General features: G+C 37.6%; 1 protein-coding gene across 1 annotated transcript in view; it reads left to right on the forward strand.

Annotated features, from left to right (window-relative positions):
- The window catches only part of NEGR1 (neuronal growth regulator 1), a 522,129-nt gene that overhangs the window by 341,708 nt on the left and 164,640 nt on the right, over positions 1-15,781 (forward strand). Inside the window, exon 3 of the mRNA XM_070939458.1 lies at positions 2,898-3,023. Within this exon, the coding sequence (XP_070795559.1) occupies positions 2,898-3,023 (126 nt within the window). The remainder of the gene's footprint in view (positions 1-2,897; positions 3,024-15,781) is intronic.

The following is a 15,781-nucleotide window of genomic DNA, read 5'->3' on the forward strand; positions in this document are numbered from 1 at the left end:
GGAGAAGGAGAAGAAGTACTACTTCTCCACTATTCAGTTTCCTGCAGGGCAACATGTAGGACATGAATACATCATTTTCCTTTCATCTCTTTCCAGGAACAGATATTAGAGAGATGTTCTCTCCACCTATTGAGGTTCCAGTGGGCACAGTAGGAAAAGAATGAGGGCTGCAAAGAAATTAAGGCATAGTCCATGTTCCTGTATGCAGAAATCCCTTCTTAGAGTGCTTGAATCTGGCAACAATCCACACTCTGCTCCCTTTAAAGACTCCCAGAGGACTAAAAGTGGCTTTGCACAGCTTGGTCCTTCCAAGTGTTTACCGTGTCATTTGTTGTTACGCAGCACTTCAAATGTAAGTCGCCTTGGGAAAAATCAATCACTGAAACTGTGCCCACATGTAAACAAATTGTATTGTAGAAATAAACAGGAGATGTTGTCAAATTCTTTTCCCATCTCTGGGAAGCAAAATGGAGCAACGCCCCTCCTATTTACTGAGAAATGGTACTTAGCATAAATTTTAAAAGGCAAAAAATTAAAACGGCATGAAAAATGCTGAACGATTGCTTTCCAAGGAGGCAGCGCAAAAAGGTGATGTTCTGAGGCTAGATTCAATAAACATTCCTTGCACTCCTGTCTGTCCTGGAAGACTGCCTTGAATTGATCGGTGTGCGTTGATGTAACCTTGCAAGCACTCTTGTGAAATAAAAGCTGGTTAGAATTATTTTTTATTGATTCTGCTGCTGTATAATTTTTATAGAGCTGTTTAACCAAGGGAACTTGATACATATCATTAGAGCTGGGTGTTGTTGTTTTTTTCTCTCTCTCTCCATGTACTGGTGATCATTAGAAGACCACACCATATCCTGACCATCTAAATATTGATTCCTCCTCACTTTGGAAGTACTGTTGGTAAAAGGCAGAAAAGAGCAGGTGGTGGATCCTGAATGTTTGGAAATATATTAATATCTGGAAAATATAATATAAGAGGCAGAGAAAGTGGGGAGAGACAGAGAGATGTCAAAAAGAAAACTAGAAAAAGGAGCATGAGAGAGAAAGAAAATGAGTCGCTTCCACTTCCAGCTAAGGCCTGGCTACCACTTACTTCAGTGCTATGTGAAATGATTTAGCACATTACCCTGTGATAACAATCCCCCTGATAGAACCCCCCCCGATCTTATTGGGAAATACTTATTGTACTTTTCAGAGTATAAAACACACTCCCCCCCCCCTAAAAAAGAGTGGAAATATTGGTGTATACAACAAATACAGCCATTTTTGGCCTCCTGAAACCCCGCCCCACACATCTGTTTTCTCTGAAAACAGGCCCATTTTTCACAAAAATGAGATGCACAGAGGGTTTGGGAGGCCTGCAGAGTGCTCCTGGGGGCTGGGGAGGGCAAAAACACAATGCGTGGGGAATTTGAGAGGCCAAAAACGGGCCCATTTTTGTAGAAATGGGCCCATTTTTCATAAAAATGGGGGTGTTTTTGCCCTCCTCAGTCCCCAGGAGCACTCTGCAGGCCTCCCAAGCCCGCTGCAGGCCCCGTTTTTGAAAAAAAAAAAAAAGGCCCATTTTTGGCCTCCCAAACCCTTCACACATCACGTTTTTGTCCTCCCCAGCCCCCAGGAGCACTCTTCAGGCCTCCCAAACCCTCTGTGCATCCCTTTTTTGTAAAAGACAGACCCATTTTTTTGCAAAAAATGGGATGTACAGAGGGTTTGGGAGGCCTGCAGAGTGGTCCTGGGGGCCGGGGAGGGCAAAAACTTATTTTCTTGTTTACTTTTTTGAAATCTTATACTCCGGTGCGTTTTACAGTCTGAAAAATATGGTATATACTAGGTAAGACTGCAATGATGGTCAAGTTTCCAGGAAGAGGGAATGGGAAATCCTTGTTTCTTTTCCTCTACTTTCCTCTGCAGGAATAATATATCAAGAAGATGTATGTGACTTTTTGTAGGGGGCTATTTTAAGGTAAATACTAGTTGAAATCAGGTGTTCCTGGTTGTAATAAAGCCACCCAAAATAACCCTATAGTGAAATGAGCAGCAAATAAATTGAACAATAAATAATCAGAAATAATTATCACCCCTTCCAATGAAAAACTGATGAGAGCTCACATCTCTATCCACCTATGGAAAGCAATACATGTTTGTAGGGATGTTTGTGCACCAATGTCCTTCCTGGCTGTATGCAACCTCTGAAAGATGATAAGTAAAATTCTATCCATTACACTATGACACTGCTATAATCTACAACTCAAATCTGGGAAAGCCCAGGTTTCAACCTATGTTGGTCTATGAAATCCATTCTGTGATTTTGGACCAGTCACTATTTTTTAGCCTAAACTAACTCATTAGACTTTTATAAAGATAAGATAAGTTGGATAAAATTCATGAACATTTATTACAGGAATACTACAATAGTCAGTTTACTAGAGCAGATTCAAGTTGTTTCCTCCAACTTCAATACTGTGTAAAGTATATACAAAGTCTCGAAATATAGAAACATTCCTCACTGAAGAAGTCATTCCTTGATATGTCGTGAAACAATCAGAATTCCTGAAATACATGCAGCTCTGTAAGACTAAATGTTGTATCAGCCAAAACACAATGTAGAGTGCTAATAGAATGCCTCAGAAATAGTACTTCATGTTGAAGTTCTCAGTTTCGGTGGCTCATAAAATTTATTTTTCTGGATATTACAATTTTGGAACAAGGATGGTTGTTGTTTGGGATAATGTGATATGAAATCCAATTCATCTGAAGGCTATTGGATCAGGAAAGGTACCATATACAAATATCCTATTGTTAACTATGATGACATTGTTAAATTAATTCGCTTAAAGGAATTTCATGAATAAGGAAATATTTCAATGCTTTGTATTCTTTCATTTCAGTTTCTCCAAAGATAAGTCATATCTCAAATGATATTGTGGCGAATGAAGGAAGCAACATCACACTGGCCTGTTTAGCTACAGGGAAACCTGATCCTTCCATCTCTTGGAGACATATTTCTCCATCAGGTATGCTTTAACAATTATTCTGATTCTAACCACTTATCTTTCCTTGTTCTCACTCTGTTGCATACCAACCAAGAAAGAGTCTTAGAATCCATTTGCTCAGGAACCTAGACTAGAGTTTCTCTGAGAAATTTAGAAGGAAAAAAAATCTCAAAACCTGTTTAAAAATTGGTAATTAAATCCCACTCAATGAGACACAATGGTGAATCTTTGTGATGCAAGTGTTAGTAATTTTTTTTAAAAAAAGTCATTGATTTGAAACTATTTTTAACTTTGAGGAATTTATTTATTCATTACTTGTTTTTATAGAATAGAATAGAATTTTTTATCGGCCAAGTGTGATTGGACACACAAGGAATTTATCTTTGGTGCATATGCTCTCAGTGTACATAAAAGGAAAAAAAAGAAAAAATACATTCATCAAGAATCATAAGATACAACACTTAATGATAGTCATAGGTTACTAATAAGCAATCAAATTATACTAGGAAACAAACAGAACAATACAAATTGGAAAAATACAAGCAACATGGTTATAGCCATGAGTGGGAGGAGATAGGTAATCATAACATACAACACTTAGTAATAGTCATAATAAGCAATCAAATCATACTAGGAAACAAATAGAACAATATAAATCGTAAAAATACAAGCAACATGGTTATAGTCATAAATAGGAGGAGATAGGTAATCATAACATACAACACTTAGTGATAGTCATAGGTTACTAATAAGCAATCAAATCATACTAGGAAACAAACAGAACAATATAAATCATAAAAATACCAGCAACATGGTTATAGTCATAAGTGGGAGGAGATAGGTAATAGGAAGGATGAGAAGAAGATTAGTAATACAGTCTTAGTAAATAGTTTGACAGTGTTGTGGGAATAAGTTATTTAGCAGAGTGATGGCATTTGGGAAAAAACTGTCCTTGTGTCTAGTTGTTCTGGTGTGCAGTGCCCTATAGCATAGTTTTGAGGGTAGAAATTGAAACAATTTATGTCCAGGATGTGAGGGGTCTGTAGATATTTTCACAGTCCTCTTTTTGACTCGTGCAGTATACAGATCCTCAATGGAAGGCAGGTTGGTAGCAAAACCTTTTTCTGCAGGTTTTTTTAATATGTAAATGTGTATGTTTTTTATAAATGTTTTTTTATGTGTAAATTAAACAATTTTCTGGCCAAAGACTGAGGAAAAATTGCAATGGTTTTCAAATACAGTTCTCATACCAGCCATGATGCTGGCCCATCCTGTGGGCAACATCTCTTCTTCAAATATCTACGAATAATGGAACAATCCAACTTTCACAATTAGCAGACAAAAAGGAAGTGACATATTAGTAGCATAACATGAGATAGGCCGCCTTTAGGTGAAATAAATTACTGGCTGAGTAAGTACTTGTCCTGGGTACCAAAGTTTAGAGGACACCAAATACTGCCTCTCCTTCTGAATCATTCTAAAAATGATTCTAAAAAAGCAATTCTTTGCAGTGACTGGAGGTGGCACTATCAATCAATATAGGTTAGGGGCGTTCTTTATCCTTGAACCAGCACTGAGACAAGAACTTTGGCCAGTTGTCCAAGTTTGGCCTTTTCTTGATGGAAGCAGCATGGCAAAAAATTGTAGGCCTCTTGCCTGATTTATAGAATGATATTTTTTCCTCTGATAGGATATGAAAGTTATACATTGTAATGACATATGAATAGTTATTTTGCATTTACCTGTAACAATGGAAAGGAAGTTAAGGAGATTCAATTAAGCAACCTTGGAAAGGGTTAGAAAGTACCCATCAGTATCATTACCTCTTTACTTTGTACTGTATCTCCAACCCACTTGGATGCTGAGGCTCTTTTAATTTTTTAAATACACAGCTTTGTTAAATATATATGATATGAGGATATTGTCATTATAGTCATAAGCTCTGCTTTCTCCCACCCTTGAGTAAAAGAGAACTGTAAAATCTGGACAACTACTAGATAGCATCAAATAATGTTTTTGACGCTGTCTACTGTAATGATTGTCTGGAGTTTTGTACTTCAGATACGATGGCCTAACTTTCTATGGTGAATGCCATATACATATATGTCTATGACAATTCTCCACAACTAACTCACATGGCCAACTCATCACGGCCAACTCGTTGCACGACAACTCACTGCAAGAAAAGGGTTACACTAAGATCAAAGAAAGGGTGGAACAGAATCATTAAAGAAGGGATGAAAAAGGAGGGACAGAATGAAATATGAATGATAAAAATTAAAATAATTTTTTATTTGTTTTAAATAATTCAATTGCATTGCAGAATTGTCCTTCAGTGAGTTGTCCTATGGTAAGTTGGCTGTGGTGAGTTTGTGCCATTACAGCTACAGGTACAGCTACAGACACAGGCACAGACACTTATGCATGCACGTGCAGAGACACATATACAGAGATACACAGAGACAAAGACGAAACCATATATTACAGATCTGCAAGTCATTGGCAGAGCCTGCAGTCATCCTGTGTTCAATAAACATGCAAGGAAGATGATACCGGAAAATGGGTGCTATTTTTAATCTCATCTTGTAACTGGGAGTTAATAAGGCTTTGGAGAATGGTAGAACAGTGGTTCTCTTTTATTTCACTATTCCACAGGTTCTAACATAAAAGTGGTTAGCCTAAAGCAATGTAGCAAATAAAAGGAGATTGCCCATTTCAATATATAAAAATAAATATAAAAATGAATACAATTTTTTTTTTCCGGGATATTGTTCGCATTGTTTTTTGCTATAAGCCACCCAGAGTCCCTAGGGAGTTGGGCGGCATAAAAATGTGACAAATAAATAAATAAATAAATAAATAAATAAATAAATAAATAAATAAGCCATATTTTTCAGAGTATAAGACACTCCAGACTATAAGACATACAGTACCTATCTTTTTTTGGGAGGAAAACAAGAAAAAAAAAATCTGCCTCTGCCTCCCAGCAATTTGACTCCTTGCAGCAAACAGCCCATTTCAATTTCAGCTTCAGCAGAGCCTGATTAGCACAAGCAGCTGATTGTCGGTTGGATCAGCCTCCCAAAGATCAGCTGTTTCAGGCTGCAGGGATTGTCATAGCCTATTGCCGCCTCCACACACCCCAATTTTGGGGAGGGCAGGTGGGGGGGGGCTACGTTTGCTGAATAAGATGCACCCAAATTTTCACCCTCTTTTATGGGGGAAAAAGAGTGTCTTATATTCCGAAAAATACAGTAGCTGGCTTCTGAACAACAATGGTCTTTCAGAAAATAATATTGTGATTGCCCATTTTTCTTTAGAACAAAGAAACAGGTAGTTCTCAACCTATGACCATTCATTTAATCATCATTCGATGATGCAGCAGAACTGAAACAAGTGACTTGCTGTTCCCACACATGCAATTGTTGTAGTATCCCCAATTGTTGTCTGATCAAAATTTGGGCTCTTGACAACTTGCATGTATTTATGACAGTTGCACTGTCCTGGTGTTGTGTGATCACCATTTGTAACCTTCTCACCTGACTTCCGACAAGCAAAGTCAATGAAGGAAGCTAGATTCATCTAATGACTGCATGGTTCACTTAATAACGGCAGTGATTTGCTTTACCACTATGGCAAAAAGATTGTAAAATGGGGAAAACTCACTTAACCACTGCCTTGCTTAGGAACAGAAATTTTAGGCTCAATTGTGATCATAAGTCGGGGACTACCTGTATCTTAAATGGCTCATAACAATTTTGTCCAATTGTCATGAAAAATAACTCTGTTTTGGTTCCATATTTTCCTCTCTATTTCAGTCCTCTCCGTCCCTATCAGAATTAGACCTAGATTTAATCCTCCTGGAAAGGGTCTCATGTGATTTAAGGCAACATCTGTTGGGTCAGGATAAAGTTCTGTAAAATCCAGGTTTCTGTGTAACCCTGGCAGAAAATGAGATAACATCCCCTGTCCATTTTTTAATTCCAACAGCTGGATGATAAGATTATAGAGATAATAGACAACCAATAGCCCTCAAAAGGCTAACCTTTATTTTTTAATTATCTCAACATAATAGGTCTTTCAAAATGATCAAACTACATGTTTTAGTCCTTGCTTAAATATGGTATTTTTTTTACTGTTCACTGAACCCATTTTTTTTCAAGTTACAATAGGAGCCAGGGAAAAAAAAGTGCTAAAAAGATTCCAATGCTTTAAAGCAGAGATGGAGAACTATGGGCCCTTTATGACTTGTGGACTTCAACTCCCAGCATGGCTAGTTCAGACATTGTGGGAGTTGAAGTCCACAAGTCATTCCTCATCCCTGCTTTAAAGAATCCACACTTTATGGTTGAAGCAATTTAAAAAGTAGCATCACCTCTTTTTTCTGGTCTATGCACAAACCAAAAAAAAAAAAAAAAAATCAGTATCCTTCAATAAATAGCAGGAGTTGTTTTCAGTGAATAGCAGGAGATGCAATTTGCAATGTTTCTCCCAAAACATTGTTTTTGAATCATGCATCACTCTACTGAATAAAACTAAATCTGATTCCAACCCTCTGGCTCTTCTTCATGATCTAATCCAATATGTTTGAGACTTATTTCTTCAAAATACTCCACCAACTGAAACAGGTTTTTCCGTGTGGAGGACATTAAAAAAAATATAAGCCCTTCAAGGTGAGCAGATGGAAAATATTGGTTTTGCCTAGGATTTGTTCTCCCTTTTCTGTTTTGCCCTTGTTTGATTACCTGCCCATCTCATTTTGGGATGAATTAATAACAAAGAGCCACAAATTATTGTTGTACAGCAATAAAATAAAATAACTCAGTATAATTTACCCCAGTTCATTTGAATCTTATTTAGTTAGACAATATGTTGATATATTCTATGAATGTCATGTGGATATTAGTGGTGAAGTCACATCCTGGTAGGATTGAAAGTAATGCTAATCAGCACTTTACTTTGCAAAGAGGGGCTTGAAAGAATTACTAATAGTGACCTTTCAAAGAGCAACAATTAAACCTTTTTAAGTGACCTCCAACAGAGTAGAAAAATCAGTTACATCATAAAGGTAGTCTTTAGCTAAAGGTCAAACAAAATTGTGTTGGGAACCTTGGGCAGTCTTCAAAGTGGGAGCTTAGGACATGAGTTCACCTAATGGTGTTGTCTGTTAAAATGACATTAATGGAACCCTACTGCCATCTTGCAAATCCAGCAGAAAAGCAGGGATTTCCCCAGCAACTGGATCTTAGATGAGATCAGCACAGTCTTCAAGATTTCTTCAAACTATAAGTCAATTAAACTCCAATCAAATCCTTAACATATTTATGTTTTTTTGCAATGAGTCAACAGATAAATTTGGAGAAAATGAATGCAAGTTAAAAACTTGTAAATGCAAGGGATGCAAAACCAATAAAAATAAAGCACTTGCTCAAATATTACAGAAAAGCAAGTGATTGCTTTCCACTTTGAAATGATAACTCTAGGCACAAAATTAAAGGTTTGAAAGGAATGGGAAAGTTATTCCACAGTGTAATTGATAGAACTGCAAGAAAACAAAACATATTTGGAATCTAAATGTGAGCCTGGCCATTCATAAAATGTAATCTGGTCACCAAGTGAAGGTGTCGGTTATCCTAAGCCTCTTTTATCTGCAGTGTGTACCAGGGGTGAAATCCAGCAGGTTCTGACAGGTTATGGAGAACCGGTAGCAGAAATTTTGAGTAGTTCGGAGAACCGGCAAATACCACCTCTGGTTGGCCCCAGAGTGGGGTTGGAATGGAGATTTTGCCTGCCTTCCCCTGCCATGCCCACTAAGTACACCATGCCCACCAAGCCAAGCCCACAGAACCGGTAGTAAAAAAATTGGGATTTCACCACTGGTGTGTATAGTATAACCAGTGTCCAATGGACTGACATCATAAAGCACTTCTCACTCACTGGGGCCAAAATAAGCAATCTCATTAGGATGAGCAACAACTTCCTGTGGGTAATCCAAAGTATACAGATCAAGGTTATCTGATTAAAGGCTTTATATAATGAGTATTGTGGTTGCTAACATCCTCATTTTTGCAGTTGTACAACTGTCCAATCTTAATGGAGATTGCAGTCAGTTGGAATTCTCACAAACAATTGCCTCTTTTTTACCTGAAAACAAGGCTTTCATGGACTTCATTATTGTAAGGTATAGCTTTGGAAGCTTCTCCAAGTAGAAAAAAACTCTGCATGTTAAAACTCAATCAACAATAACAACAGCTTCAGCTCCTTAATCTGTTTATTTTTTATTAAATTTAATTCAGAAGCTCAAGATGGCATTCAGATCAGTTTTTCTTCTATTTTTTCCCCACAAGAACCCTTTGAAGTTGATTGTGCTGAGAGAAAATGATTTGCATAAAAACTATCAGATGAACTAGTCCATCATGGCAGATAATGGACTATTAGGAAGCATGTGTTTTAGGACTGTGTCTCATAAACACAAACACACATAAGCATATACATTCATATGAGCATTGGAACAATATCAATACAAACCCATACATAAAATGGAGCAAAATTATTACAATTTTCACATGGACTTAGCATCACTTCCACAGGATGCCAAGATGACCAAATCCTTCAAACTAGGACAAATCTTCTGTATTTTTAGTAGTATCAGTTTTGTCAGACACTCTGACCTGAACTTGACAGAAGCTATTCCAACCCTCCATTGTGGTCATAAATCAAGGACTACTTGTAACTCCTACAGCTAAGTGGAAAATAAAGCATCTCCAATTTTATTTATTTTTAATCAAAGGTAAAATAAATGAATTAGTTTTTATGAGGAATTTTCTTGGATGGGATTCAAGCTGTTTGCATTCATCTTGAATATAAGGTAGCTGAGGTAAAGGAATCAGAATTTTTCAATGAAATTTAATCTAAATGGCCAGTGAGGCAACAAACTAATAGGAAACAAATGTCCCAGCTTGAAAAAAAGGAAATCTTTAAGGTGCCTCAAAAAGAGACTCAAAAGCACTTCGAGAATAGTGTGGAAAATCAGAGGCCTTTTTGGAGCCTCCAATTGCTGCTGTAATCATTGCCTCCTGCATGGCTGAGGTAACATACACATTTAGCACATTCTATATCTGACTGGCATTTCTCCAAAAATTGAGTAGGGAAATAACATTCCCTACTTGGGAATTGGGACAAGCAATTTTATGCTTCTGTCTCCATATTCTGCACTAATTATGTCCAGAGGTTGTTGTTTTTTTAACAGAATAAGAGTTGGAAGGGACCTTGGAGTTCATCTAGTCCAACCCCCTGCTCAAGCAGGAGACCCTACACCATTCTGGACAAGTGCTGTCCAATCTCTTCTTAAAAACCTCCAGTGATGGAGCACTCACAGCTTCTAGTGGCAAGCCATTCCACTGGTTTACCGTTCTCACTGTCAGGAAATTTCTCCTTCGTTCCAGGTTGCTTCTCTCCTTGGTTAGTTTTCATCCCAGCAAGAAGGATGCAGTCTCACTGCTAATTCAGGCAAATAGTTTGAATACAATGGTAAACCATAGTCTGTCAGAAAGCTGAAGTCACTGAAGAAATCTAGATGCTGGATATAAACATGAGACTTTCTAATGTAATACCAAAATCAAGATTTGGTCTTGTGTGTATCAGTAGAGAATATAACTACCTCAGTGGCCTTGTGAAATAAGCAGAAATGTTCTCCCCAGATTTGAAGGGGTGACTACAGAAAGCAGGTGATATATATTCCTTGCTGCTAAACAAGATGTTGGCTAGCTACTACCCTGACAATTTCTTTCTATGAAAAAATCTTCAAATATTCTACCAGTACTTACAACTATTGAAGAAGTATATTAACAAATGGCAACACTGCTGCCTTAGCACACAAAGGAAAATATTCAATATCAAAGATTTCAACTATTTCACCATTTTGTCAGATGGTTAGACAGACAAAGCAAATATTCTTGCCTGGTGAGAAGACTCATGGATACCACGAATAGAGGACATGGAAAAGAAGGGCTAGGTATATTTGGTGGACCCAATAATCGACACCTAGCACAGCTGGAAATGCAAATGGATGACAATATAGAACTTAGTCATATTTGTCAAGCTAAACATTCAACCAAACATTAAAAGGGCAATCCACAATGCAATAACACTTTTCTTCTACTCTGTCTTTCCTACTGATGAAACAAAGATACTAGTCGATGTGCAGTTTTTCTGCTATTAGTTTTGTTAAAACTATTAAAGCTATCTCCTGCATATTATGATATATACAGGCAGAGTAGGCCTGTAAACAGACCATATTATAGTTACACATTTATATCTAAGTAGGACAATCAAGAATATTTAGTGTATCTGAGATACCACAAGCAAACATGATTTGTCTGCTTTAGGAGCACTTGCTGATGGTAAATTCCAAGTATATCAAGCACAACCTCTTCTTTTTATACTCTTGTCCTCATCCATTGATCAATGGATTGTGAGAACACTGCTCAGTTTGTTTCAGCTGCTCATCAGGAACACATTTCAAGTGAGGCTTGAGAAAATCCATACAGGAACGTAAGTTACAACCAAAGAACAACATAGCTTTGATTTGTTTTGTGCACTGTATTGTATGCAAAAGAACAGGTGCAAGCTTTTGAATCAGTTTCTCCTTGCTCGCAAAGCGTATTTGAAACTTTAACTTTTTCACCAATCATCTGAATCATAACTGGGTGATACTCTGGCAAAATATGGTCCAGAATATATTCTCTTAATATGTCCTCTTAAATATGTCTGTGGTATGGGTGACTATTGTGGAATAACTGGAAGCAGAAAAGTTTCAAAAAAATCTGAATATGCATTCAGCACTTAAAAGATTATCTCAAAAATGGTCCTGCAAAATCTCTATGAATTGCGGTGGCAAGGCAGGCCATTGCCATGGACAACAAAATACTGTTTTGTCATCTGAATATATTGGCAACACTCAGAGCAATTCATTTCAAAGTAATTTGTTGATCTATTCTCAGCCATTAAGCAAAACTATAAGCTAAATACCTTCAATTTTTATTACTCCCAGCTATCTATTGCATAGCTCTTCTAAGCTCTTCGTACGAGCTTGCAGTTTAGACAGTATGGTGATTCTGAGTCCCCAAATAATACAATAACTGTAAAATGTAAATATAAATTTGAGTACTGATTAAAATCCACAAACTGGGAACATTTTTTCTGTGTATTCCAACCATTCCAGTTTGCTGGGTCCTTTGTTTCTCATTGAATTTTATCCCCTGTAATGGGAAGACTCAATCTCTTGGGGGGGGGGGGAAGCATATCAAACAAATATTTTAATGAAATTGAAGTCCAGCAGCAGCTGCCACAGCTAACCACAATTCTGAAGTTTGGTCCACCTGTTTTAACAATATATAAGTCTAACATATTTTGTTGTTTATTGTGTTTACAATTTAGGTTTTATTCTAACTCAGATTATCTTTTCTCTACTAGAAATATATTATTTTATTTATTTTATTTTATTAAATTTCTATACCGCCCTTCTCCCGAAGGACTCAGGGCGGTGAACAGCCACAGGATAAAACACATAAATACAAAAATTTAAAATAAAATAAAAACGAATTAAATAATTTGGCTAAACAAATTTAAAATACCCCATAATTTAAAAACAAATTAAAATTTACATTTAAAAAGGGGAGAAGATTTAGGCCAGGCCAGCTTGATGAAATAAAAAAGTCTTAAGCGCGTGACAGAAGGTGCGCAGATCCGGGATCCTCCGTATCTCCGGAGGGAGCTCGTTCCAGATTGTAGGTGCCCCCACAGAGAAGGCTCTCCCCCTAGGGGCCGCCAGTCGACATTGTTTGGCCGACGGCACCCGGAGGAGCCCCTCTCTATGGGAGCATACTGGCCGGTGGGAGGCTATTGGTGGCAGCAGACAGTCCCGTAGATAACCAGGTCCTAAGCCTGTTGCTGGCTTTAGTTTAGCATCTTTAAAATCTGCTCATATAGTTGTTTTATTGTAATTGATATGGTAAAACCAGTGTCCAATTGTATTGACATGGTTTTGCCATTTATTTCTAGTATGAAGCATATTGGTCTTAGATTTATGCTATAGATTTCCAGGTGAAATATCCCTTTTCCCCTATCAAATCTTTCATCAATATAACATGCAGTTATTTTAAAATGGTGACTGGTTGCTTATCCAGAACAAATGGTTTTTAGAGAGGCTCCCTCAATATGTTCCATAAAGTGTATTTTCTGCAGGCATCTTTTTAAATCTACATTAAATTTACAAAATCATATAAATTTGGTGTGTGTGAACAAGCATGGCACAGTTCATTTTGACTTGTAACTTTTTGTGCTATTGCAAATTTATTCACATTTGCTTCCACTCCAGATTACAGCTGTATGCTACCTTTAGCAACAGCACCCATGGAGGGCAGGCTTTTCAGATTCTCTTTTTGCCTCTGTTAAAAGATTTTTTGATGTTTGTTTTCATTTCACGAAATAGCTGATCTCTCAGTGCATCATTTAATGCTTTATCAGATTTGTGATCCTTTGTTATATTCAATGTTCAATGTTCAGATAGCTTATTAAGTTCAGCTGCATATGTAATTTTCTCTTTCCAATTTCATTATTGGAAACTTAAATTTTCTGCAGTCAATAGTGGTTTTAGCACCGCCCTGGAAGTTTTTTTGGGGTCACAAATTTAATACCTAAATTGTATGTTTTGCTTTCTATAAAACTCAGTAAAACAGGCATCTTTTTTCAACATTTCATTTACCTCAGTTGTTCATGTTTCTCTGTATATAATTTCTAACGCTCTGTGACAGATCAAACAGATTTTCAGTTGCTTGCTGAAACTTTTTGAAGAACTAACCATAATAAGCCTGCAAGAACGACAATGCTTACAAGCAGTCACAGTAGTAGATTAATGTATGTACATAAAATTGGAAGTATCTTGGCGACGTTTTGACAAAGTCTCATTCGTCATCTTCAGGCTGGTGTTTTCGGCTTCGTGCTTCTAGGAGCAATGTGTGATCGCAGCTGTTTCTTCCTTTTAACTGCCAGTGGGGGTGTGAGCTGATTGGGTGGGAGCTTGGCTGTGTTCTGATTGGGTGGAGGTGTGTTCTGATTGGTTGTGGGTTGGGCTGTGCTCCGATTGGATGGGTGGTTGGCTGTGCTCTGATTGGCTGAGGGTGTGTTCTGTTTAGGTGGGGGCTTGGTTGTGCTTGGGTTAGTCTGAGTTGCAGGGGGATTTGAGCTGGTGAGCTGCGTTGCTGTTGTTTGGCTTCGCGTTCATGGTCGTGCCACATCTTCATGGTGGGGGTCAGTTTGCTTCATGTATGGATTGGAGGGGTTTAAAGTGGCTAATGATGCAGCTGTGGTCTGGCTTCTGGTTTGTGGTCGTGCCTCATCAGTGTGGGTTTGCTTTTTGCGTGGATGTGTGGTGGTGACATCCTATGTGGTTTTTGTGAGTGTGGGTCTGGTGTAATTCTTTGTGTTAGGGACTCATTTGTCAATGAGGGCGGGTTTCCAAATGGTTGGTAGGCGGGAGGTATCATCTCGTTTATTCATGCTGTGTGGGCGTTTTTCTATCTCAATGGCTTCTCTGATTATTCTGTTGTTAAAGTGTTGGCTATAGTTTTGGCTATAGTTCTGGTCTTTTTAAAATCAATATCATGTCCTGTGGCTTTAAGGTGTTGGATCAGGGAAGAAGTTGGTTCCTCTTTTCTGACTGAGTTCTTGTGTTCTTCAATGCGTGCACTTATTCTTCTATTGGTTTGTCCGATGTATGTGGTGGGGCAGGCGGTGCAGAATGCTGTCTTGATGTTGTGTTTGTGGAGGATCTTGCTGATTCTGTCTGTGGTGCCTTTTATGTATGGGAGGAGGGCTTTGCCAAGACACTCATCTCCAGAACAAAACGCTTAGCTGATGAATAACACCTAAAAACCGAATTACACACTCTCACTAACGTACTAACATCCAACAGATTCCAAAGAAATAAGATTACCAATCTAATCCAAAAAGAAACCCCCACTAAAATCCAAGACAGAGAACAAGAAAACGGCAAAGCCCTCCTCCCATACATAAAAGGCACCACAGACAGAATCAGCAAGATCCTCCACAAACACAACATCAAGACAACATTCTGCACAAACCGAAAAATGTCCACCATCCTAAGAAACCCCAAAGACAAAATTGAGTTAGAAAATCAAGGAGTATATGAAATCCCATGCACCGCCTGCCCCACCACATACATCGGACAAACCAACAGAAGAATAAGTGCACGCATTGAAGAACACAAGAATATATATATATCAGGATTAAGAACTGTTTTCAGATTAGTGAGGGATGAAATAATTTTGAGTAGAAATTATGTACATAGCCTCAGGGTTTTTTTTTTAATCTTGTTAGTTGGCAGAGATTGATAGCACTTTTTTTTAAAAGAAAAAAATCTGATAGTCTAATATGAATGAAAATAAACTATAAAGTTATTTTAACTTAGTACATAAATTAGAGCATGCAGCTTTAATGATACTTGTTTAACTTGCAGTCATTATGTAAATTCTGTATTATAAATATTCATTATCCAAAGCTATTATGTAAATCCACCAAATCTACACATTTAGTGTAATACTAGAAGGAACATGGAGCTGAAGCTTGTAATCTGGAAATCTTATATTCTTGAAATGTCATTTGAATAAATTGCAGGTATTAGTTATTTTGTTCTGACATTTAAGTACAAAGTGCAACATCAATAGCTGAAGAATGAAACTGGAATCTTTAAAAATGGG

The sequence above is a fragment of the Pituophis catenifer genome, unplaced genomic scaffold (genome assembly GCF_029215685.1).
Source record: "Pituophis catenifer annectens isolate HBS135680 unplaced genomic scaffold, rPitCat1.0.hap2 SCAF_3, whole genome shotgun sequence".
In the NCBI taxonomy this organism is placed as follows: Eukaryota; Metazoa; Chordata; class Lepidosauria; order Squamata; family Colubridae; genus Pituophis; species Pituophis catenifer.